The 9,271-nt window shown below is 40.1% G+C and overlaps 1 protein-coding gene across 1 annotated transcript; it reads left to right on the plus strand.

Annotated features, from left to right (window-relative positions):
* The first annotated feature begins 1,989 nt into the window (after positions 1 to 1,989).
* Positions 1,990 to 4,345, plus strand: LOC122662773 (pollen-specific leucine-rich repeat extensin-like protein 3). Its single transcript, XM_043858490.1, has one exon. It carries the CDS (start codon positions 1,990 to 1,992, stop codon positions 4,252 to 4,254), a length of 2,265 nt encoding a protein of 754 aa, XP_043714425.1. The 3' UTR covers positions 4,255 to 4,345.
* The last annotated feature ends 4,926 nt before the right edge of the window (positions 4,346 to 9,271 follow it).

Raw genomic sequence — 9,271 nt, forward strand, 5'->3', positions numbered from 1 at the left:
CTTAATTAATTAAAAAAGGTAGATATTCATTCTCTCTCTATCTCTTTGGCTTACTATTTTTTTTTTCTTTCAAAAAATACTTCTTTATTCTTCAATTCTTAATCTTTATGTCATTTTTCTTATAATTTCATAATCATAGGTACCCTTAGTATTAATTATTATTGTTTTTAGGGTAATTTACACATACCACCCCTGAGGTTTGACGAAAGGATGATTTTACCTCCCAGTTTTGGAAAATTCTAACATTGTTAAAATCAAAAGGTAAAGTGACAAAAATGCCCCTTCAAAAAAAAAAAAAAAAAACCTGCAGCTCATCTTCCCAATTCATATCTAACTAAGTAAATGAATTTAAACACAAGTTCTTACAGGGGTTGGTACAATATTAAACCATAAACGAATATAGGAAACCAGTGCAATGATTGCTCTATAGTAATTATTACAGAAGCAAGTTTCCTGGCATTAAACCATGATCGCATATAGGATGAGAGAACATCCATAAAATTTATTTGATCTCAACAGGTCTAAACGCTTTTAAAACTGATATAGATAGGTACATAAATACATAAAATTTATTTGATCTCAGCATTTTATCGGGTTGGGTCGGTTCGATTTGGGTTCGGATCTAACGGTTTGGGTCACCGGTGCACTGTCGGGCTAGCTCGAACCGAACCGAAACCGACTGCTCTCTGGATCCAAAAACCGAACCCGAACCAATAAGAGAGCGGTCCGGTGTGGTCCGGGCTCATTTGGGGCGGTTTTATCGGTTCGGGTTGGGTATTGACACCCCTAGTCGATACCAATCCAAATCGATTTGTCGGTTAGGTTTACACTTTTTTGTTCAAAAATTAGATTTTATTTGTATATTTTTACTAGATCGATTTAGATCGGTATCGGCGGAGACCAATATCGATTCTTGGTTGATCTTGTATCACTGGGTCAGTATAGACAAAGGTAAAAATATATTTAAAAAACAAACTAATATTTTCGAAGAAAATAGGGTAACCTAACCGATGCAGTCCGATAAATACGGTCCCCGATCGGTATCGGTGGAGATGGAGATCGATACCAATTCTTGGCCGATCCTGTATCGATACGGACAATGAAAAAAATGTAAAAAAAAAAAATCTATTTAAAAAAAAAAAAGAAAACAGGGGTAAACCTAATCGATCCCGGCCGACACGGATCGATCTGCATCGATTATATTACCCTATTTTATTCTAAAAAAATTATTATTTTTTAAATATTTTTATCCAAAACGTTTTTAACTCGAAACGTTGGGTTACATGCCCTTTATAAAATAAAATTCCTAATCCTATTGTAAAACTCAAATCATAACTAGACTCTAACTCTATCAACGATTTAAAAAAAATTGGATTCTTACATTCCAACGATTCTAATAACATGAATAAAATAAGAAAAATTAGAAAGAATCCCTAGTTTATCATCTTCTAATTGCATGAGATAGTAATCTGGAATTTCGGCGCTGTCTAAGACAGATCTCTCGGATTCCATGGTGTTCCCTACAAGGATACCTGCAACTCATGTTTCCCAAACGAAATTAACTTGATGGGCTGCCATGGCCACCCAGCCAGCAAGGAGCAGCGTGTTCATCCGCTGCATCTCTCTCCCATTTATTCCTGGATCAAACCCATCTCCCAAAACCAACGTTACATTGTCATCTTCCTCCGTTCATCTCTTTCTTCTCTGGCAATCTGTGAGGCAGCGGCTCATCTTCTCTCCTGCGATCAATTGTTCGTTGCAACCTCCCTTTCTAATTATTGGTGCTTATATGGACATGGATGGTCGACCTTCCGTCATGGGAGGAGGATCAGTGAGAGAGAGAGAAGGAAGACCTGAAACATCGGGAAAACCTGACTAAAAAAGAGGGCATTAGTTGCAGAGCCCACAATATAACATGCCCATCTCCGGACGGGACGTTCTTCATTGTGCCGTATAAGCAGCCTTTGGCCTTTATCTCCAATAAAGAAGATGGTGTTGCCTAGCTTCCCATCCAAAAAGCAGGCCTCAGGCTACTTATTACTTTTCCTCGCCTTTTCTTCTTCTTTATTCATTCCCTCTTCCTTAGCTTTAACCAATGCACAGGCTTCCTGGATTGCCCGTCGCCAGCTCTTAACCCTCCGTGAGGGCGGTCATCTACCTGATAATTATGAGTTTGAGGTTGATCTCAAGATTACCTTCGCCAACGATAGGCTTCGTAGGGCCTACATTGCTCTCCAAGCCTGGAAGAAGTCCATATTTTCCGACCCCCAAAATATCACTGGCAATTGGGTTGGTGCTGATGTCTGCGCCTACAATGGCGTTTTCTGCGCCCCAGCCCTTGATGACCCATCGATTAATGTCGTGGCCGGTGTCGATCTCAATAATGCTGACATCGCCGGGTACCTGCCCCCCGAGCTTGGTCTCTTAACCGATCTGGCTCTCCTCCACATTAACTCAAACAGGTTTTGTGGGATCGTTCCACCAAGCTTCGGTAAGCTGCCATCTCTCTACGAGCTGGACATTAGCAATAACCGCTTTGTTGGGGGTTTCCCTAAAGAGACGCTCTCCATCCCTGTTCTCAAGTATTTAGATATCCGTTTCAATGACTTCGAAGGAGAACTCCCATCGGAGCTGTTTGAGAAGGATTTGGACGCAATTTTCGTGAACAACAACAGATTCAGTGGTAAAATCCCTGATTCTCTGGGTAATACCCATGCTTCTGTTGTGGTGTTCGCCAACAACAAGTTCAGCGGTTGCATTCCAGGAAGCATAACAAAGATGGGTTCATTGGAAGAGATTATCTTCATGAATAACAATCTGTCTGGTTGCGTTCCTCCAGAATTTGGGCTTTTAGGAAACGTTACAGTTCTCGATTTGGCAGGGAATAACTTGATTGGTTCTTTGCCAATCAGTTTCTCTGGGTTGAAGAATGTGCAGTTGTTGGATATTTCTAGTAACAAATTGACTGGATTTGTGCCTCAGAACTTGTGCCAATTACCTAAATTGCACAATTTCACATTCTCTTACAATTACTTCAAGGGTGAGGCACCTGAGTGTTTAGCAACAAAGGAATCAGAGTTGGTGTTGGACGATACCAACAATTGCTTGGCTGATAGGCCGGAACAGAAGACAGCAAGCGAATGTTTGCCTGTGGTGAGCAGACCAGTGGATTGCACCAAGTTGAAGTGTGGAAATCCAGCAACACCATCTCCAAAGCCAACACCACCCACCCCAAAACCACAACCACCACCTACACCAGTCTCAACTCCACCACCAGTTGTGACACCTACACCTCCTGCACCAGTCTCAATTCCACCAGTTGTGGCTCCTACACCAGAACCTGAAGCACCAACTCCAGTGTCCTCCCCTCCACCACCAGCACCAGTCCAATCCTCACCACCACCGGTGAACTCTCCTCCACCACCTGTCGTCCACTCCCCACCACCACCAGTGAATTCTCCCCCACCACCAGTCGTCCACTCCCCACCACCACCAGTGGTGCACTCTCCTCCACCACCAGTCATCCACTCCCCACCACCACCAGTGGTGCACTCTCCTCCACCACCAGTCATCCACTCCCCACCACCACCAGTTGTCCACTCTCCTCCACCACCAGTCGTCCACTCCCCTCCACCACCACCACCAGTGGTGCACTCTCCTCCACCACCAGTTGTCCACTCCCCACCGCCACCAGTCATCCACTCTCCTCCACCACCAATGGTGCACTCTCCTCCACCACCCGTCGTTCAGTCCCCACCACCACCAGTCGTCCACTCTCCCCCACCACCAGTCTACTCCCCACCACCACTAGTCGTCCCTTCTCCACCACCACCAGTCGTCCACTCTCCACCACCACCAGTGAACTCTCCCCCACCACCAGTTGTCCACTCCCCACCACCCACACCAGTGCAGTCCCCTCCACCACCCGCACCAGTCTCCTCTCCACCACCCCCAGTGGTGTTACCCCCACCACCCACACCAGTGAAGTCTCCACCACCACCAGTGCAGTCCCCTCCACCAACCGCACCAGTCTCCTCTCCACCACCCCCAGTGGTGTTATCCCCACCACCCACACCAGTCTCCTCTCCACCACCACCAGAGGTATCCCCACCACCACCCACACCAGTGAAGTCTCCACCACCACCGGCTCCAGTCTCTTCTCCACCACCAGCTCCAGCTGACGATTTCATTTTGCCACCAAATCTCGGGTTCCAATACTCATCACCACCTCCACCAATCTTCCCAGGGTACTGATCGACTAGTAGCGCCTCTGTAATATTTATATTCTTTTTCATTAGTTTAAAACCCATGCTTCTAGACAATGTAACCAATTAATTTTCTTCAATGTTTCATTTAAGAGAAGCATTTGTTACTCTCTTTTTGATATAATATAAAAGGGCACATCAGGCAGGAATATCCATGTACTTCAGAGAAATACATTTTTCATAAACCCAAAAAAAAAGAAAAAAATACCATTTCCAATCCTCATTATTGTATCCATTTTTCTTTTGTGTTTTTTTTTGGTTGAAATTGTTTCCATTTTTCAATTTAACTAGGTACGTGCATGCGTGCATGAGTAGTGAATGAATCCAAACTACGTGTCAGATAGAGTGAATCCAAACTCTCAAAAGTGAATAAAATTAACGGACAACTAAGGAAATGGAATCTTAAATGGTATTTTAGAAAATACAAAAACTTAGGAGGTATTTATGAACCCAAAGGAGAAGAATTATTCCATTTTCTTGGCTGCTACCCTTCTAGCAGGAATATTCCTGTTACAAGTGTAGCAGCAAATTTTTTTTCCTTCCAAAATTACCACTAATTTTTATTGATTAACTCCTTAACTAAAAAAATTAGATAACGGGATCCAATTAAATAAACTAAACCTTTTCATATAGTATTCTTTCGAATTATTGGAAGGCTACCAAATTAAATGTCACATATTTCCGGTGATAATTTTTAGAAGGGAATGCCAATAGGACAAAATTTTGCGGCTAATCAATTTACAACTTTCCTTTATGGAAGATTGCTTGCTTGGAAACCTTATTTGGTATAAAAAGCTAAGGCAAAAGGTTTCATGCATGCAGTGTATGATGCACGGTCCCTTTAGAATATCAAAACCCATCCCCTATTTACGAAGCTTACAATTTCTAAAAGCGAATACAACCTCAAAGATAAGGGTATATATTTTGTATTTTTTATTTTATCATGTAATTAAAAAAAAAAAAAAAAGGAAAAGGGTTTCTTGGAGGAACCTTTGCCATAGCCCTATGTTTTTGGCCACATGTGGGTAGATGATTTGATATTTTTTTACCATTTAATAGTCAAAGAACCTATTGCAAAGAATATGCGGGTAAATTTCAGCCATATATAACTCATCATGTATGAAGTTTTTCTCCTTGTTATTTCAATAGTTCTTATCACCAAACAAACCCACATTTTCAAACAGATATCATTATAATTACAAATACAGAACTTGGTGGACAAAAAACTGCTTTGTTTTATAGGTGTTCCATGTACGTCTGTTTTGCGTTAAAATGAGCATTCTAAAGAAACTTCATTTAAGGCATAAAAAAGAAAGAGGATTCTTAAGTTCTTATCCTCATGGTGAGGACGCATTCATAAGTATTTGGAAATACCTCAATTCGTAAGTGCAAGAAACAAGTCAATTTAGGGGTGAAACAAGGCCAATTTATTTTAAAATCTTGCCTCATCCTGAATCCTTTTAACTTAACCAAGCCCAACCCGGCCTTGAAGTCGGATTGAGATATCACAACCCATGCCCAACCTTGTCGAGCTCAACCCGGCCTAGCCTAACCATAATCAGGTCGAGCTGGTCGGCCCTGATTGATCCTGATTTTTGCCAAGGCTAGCTTAGCCCTGGTTAGCCCTAGGTGGCCCCTTTTTTTTTTTTTTTTTAATTTCATTTGTGTTCATATTACTAAAAAAGGAAGAAAAAAAGTGAGACATCATCAACAATAATCATTCTTAAAAATAATTGTAAAGTCTTAAAGCCTTACACGTAATGTGTAATAATTAATATGGGAGAAAAAACGCTACGTGGGTGTGTGCGGCGCGTTGCCCCTGTGCCTAGACACAAGAGCTTACAAAATGACCATTGTACCCCCCCACAAAAGGTGAAAAATCCCAGGGTATAGCAGTCATTTTGCGTACCCCTGTGTTGGGGCACAGGGGTAGCGCACCGCACGCACAAGGGTAGTATTCTCTTTCACTATGTATAGTTATATAAAATAAGGGTTAGGATGGGCTGAGCCGCGGTCAGCCCAAAGCTTCAGCCCAGGCCAAGCTTGGTCCGATCTCAGCCCTTAATATCCCATCCTATGCCCATCTTGTGGGCTGAAAAGCCCAGCTCAGGCCATGTCCGGGTTCAAGGTAAGCTCAGGCTCACACAGCCACACTTACACCCTAGGCCAATTCAATAACTTTTTATTCAAGTTCTCGTGGAGACAAATTCTCATCGATACACATTTTTTTAATATCTCTTCATTTTGTGATCACTCCTTGTGAAAAAAAATTAAATTTGGTCCACCTTAATGAATGTTTAGCGTTCTTTCTTCTAAGAATTATTTATCCAATAAATAATATAAATTAACAACTATTGCAACAATAGTTAAAATTAACATGTAAAATAGAAAATATTACATTTAAGTCCCTCCACTTTAACAACATTCTATAATGGATTTTCAGATATAGAAAATACAATTGTCGAAAACCCTATTTGGTAGAAACAACCATTACATAGAATCTCAACCATTGATTGTATAAAAAGCATTTTTTGTCAAATAACTATGTAATAATAATAATAATAATAACAATTAAATAGTTCAAAACGATAGAGACGTCTCAGATATGGAGACAAAAACAACTACCAGAGAGTCTTGTTGCCTAAACAATTGACAGTGATTCATAAAGGGTTCTCATATATATCATGTCTAATAGACATACAATATGAAAGCTCACATATATATATATATATATATATATATATATTCTTGAATCACATTCCGAGAAATATACATGATAACCCAAAACAATGTACGTAATACCATTCTTAATTGTAGATACTATAAAATATAACTTCAGAACAATACATCGCACATAAAAGGACAATATAACTTAGGGAGAGAGAATGCTAGCTAGTGTTGTGCCTCGACGTGTACCTATGCCCAGGTGCAGTCGCGCACGAAATGACCCCATAAAAGGTGGAATGGACCTGGGGTGAGTTGGTCATTTTGTTCATGACTGTGCCTGATGGCAGGTATATGCGGCACAACACCGGTTAGTGTTCCTTTTTCCTATAAATTAATATGTTTAATTAAGATATAATGGACACAAATATCAAACACTAAAAATACCTAAGCCTCCGAAGATCAAAAAAAGGAAAAGTATAGTAAAGATTTTTTTTCATTTCTTTAATAGGAGTCCTTTTGTAGCCAACCTGTGTCATCTCAATGTAATGCGTTTAATATCTTTGCATTACGTCAGTAATTCCTTACGGGGGTTGAAATTTATGAGTTTTTGTCAGCTCACTCAAGCTATTTAATGCCCTTCCACTCATGCTTATTGGCAATAATAGAGGGGAAGCTGATTATGGGACGGTTTTAGAATAGGTTTTCTAAAAGGTTTTAGAACTGAAACCAATTGGACCGTTTAAGATGCATGTTTAACTTAGCGCAAGAGATTGTTGTATGGTCGTGTAATACTTGCACCAGTACGAGGATCAATGAGAATGCACGTATGTAGAACTGTCTGAATGGGATATTTAATAAGGGTTATGTTATAATTATCAAAGGAAACAAAGGTTAATATTTGTTTATTTACACGCATAGGAATTTATATTCTTGGAAAATTATTTATATATTTTTATAAATTTTTAGATTTATTTGAGCATTTGAATATCTTAAAAGAACCACAGGAGCCTAAGAGGTCATTCCATTATTAAACGGGATCGGATCCTAGTTTTGAAACCATCTAATAAATGACACTGAGAGTAGCTCATTAGTCAGAAACCAATTAGAAAACATCTCGATTACCCATAATCGTCCTAATTAACACCCTTACTTAAGTATATATTAGATCTGAATTATAATGAAATATTACTAAATTTTTTATTTTGCTCCACTTTTCATCCAAACAAAGTGTACCTTGATGTAATGGAAAAGTCCAGCCAATGTTATCAACATAATACAAGATATTAAACATCTCTCCACCTATTTGCTCACATGCTTATTTCACCATTTTCCATCAGAGATTAACAACGTCGTTGATTTCTTGGCCTGGAAAGCTTTGTACTTTAGTGTGGAAGATTAGTTTGCTTATTTTCACTCCTTAGTTATGGGATATTTGTAACTAAATGTTTTACGCCCGTGACGTACAAATAAGGGAGAAAGAATATCACCCGGTTGCACCAGTTATACCAGATATGCCGCCCTACGCCCGGACATAGGCTTGATCATTTCCATTATTCTAGGGGTGTGGCGATCATTTTGAACACCCCTGTGTCAGGCCGTAGGACGACGTATCTGGTGCAACCAGGTGGAGTTCTCTTTCCCCATAAATAAATAGAACTTTTACTATCCAAGAAAAGAAAAAATATCTACGGAGAATGTTCTCTGTGCCGCATCGTAGCCTGTGCCCAGCCATTAGACAGCCTGTATAGGGGATAGGGTGGTCATTACGCCCACCTCCATGTGCCTGGGCACAGACTACGCTGCGATACAGAGAACATCACCCCATATATAAAATAGGAAAGTGAGAGTAGACAAAGCTATCTCAAGAATCCAGTTAATATCACCTCAATTACAGCAACCAAATTTTTTTTTAGGGGAAGATCTCAAATTGTGGATAGAAATTCATCTTATGTAAATCTGTAATGGGTTTACCTAAAAAAAATAAATCTGTAATGGGTATAGTTGGAAGTCCTTCTGTCACACTCTGAATCCCTTAGTGGAATTTTATTTTACAACCAAAAACGCCATTACAGGAATGGCAAATGATTGCTTTTGAACAAATACGAAATATCAGAGCCTAAGAACAGATCACCACCTGTCTATTCTGTGTTGTGACGGTAGTCCATTTTCTGGAAGTGATAAAGTCTGGAATCTTTAATTTTCAAATGCGTTACTTGCCTTTTCTTCCCATGGAGATTTCCTGTTATAGATATATGGCAAAACCCAGATATATAATAAGGGCATAACCGCATAAGTAAGCACAGAACACTACAGAGTTGAGAGAATCAGAGTGTTCCGGC

Source organism: Telopea speciosissima, chromosome 5 (assembly GCF_018873765.1).
Source record: "Telopea speciosissima isolate NSW1024214 ecotype Mountain lineage chromosome 5, Tspe_v1, whole genome shotgun sequence".
In the NCBI taxonomy this organism is placed as follows: Eukaryota; Viridiplantae; Streptophyta; class Magnoliopsida; order Proteales; family Proteaceae; genus Telopea; species Telopea speciosissima.

Bases quoted from the DNA above. Each gene is read 5' to 3' on its own strand.
- LOC122662773 (XM_043858490.1), top strand. From the start codon at position 1,990: ATGGTGTTGCCTAGCTTCCCATCCAAAAAGCAGGCCTCAGGCTACTTA.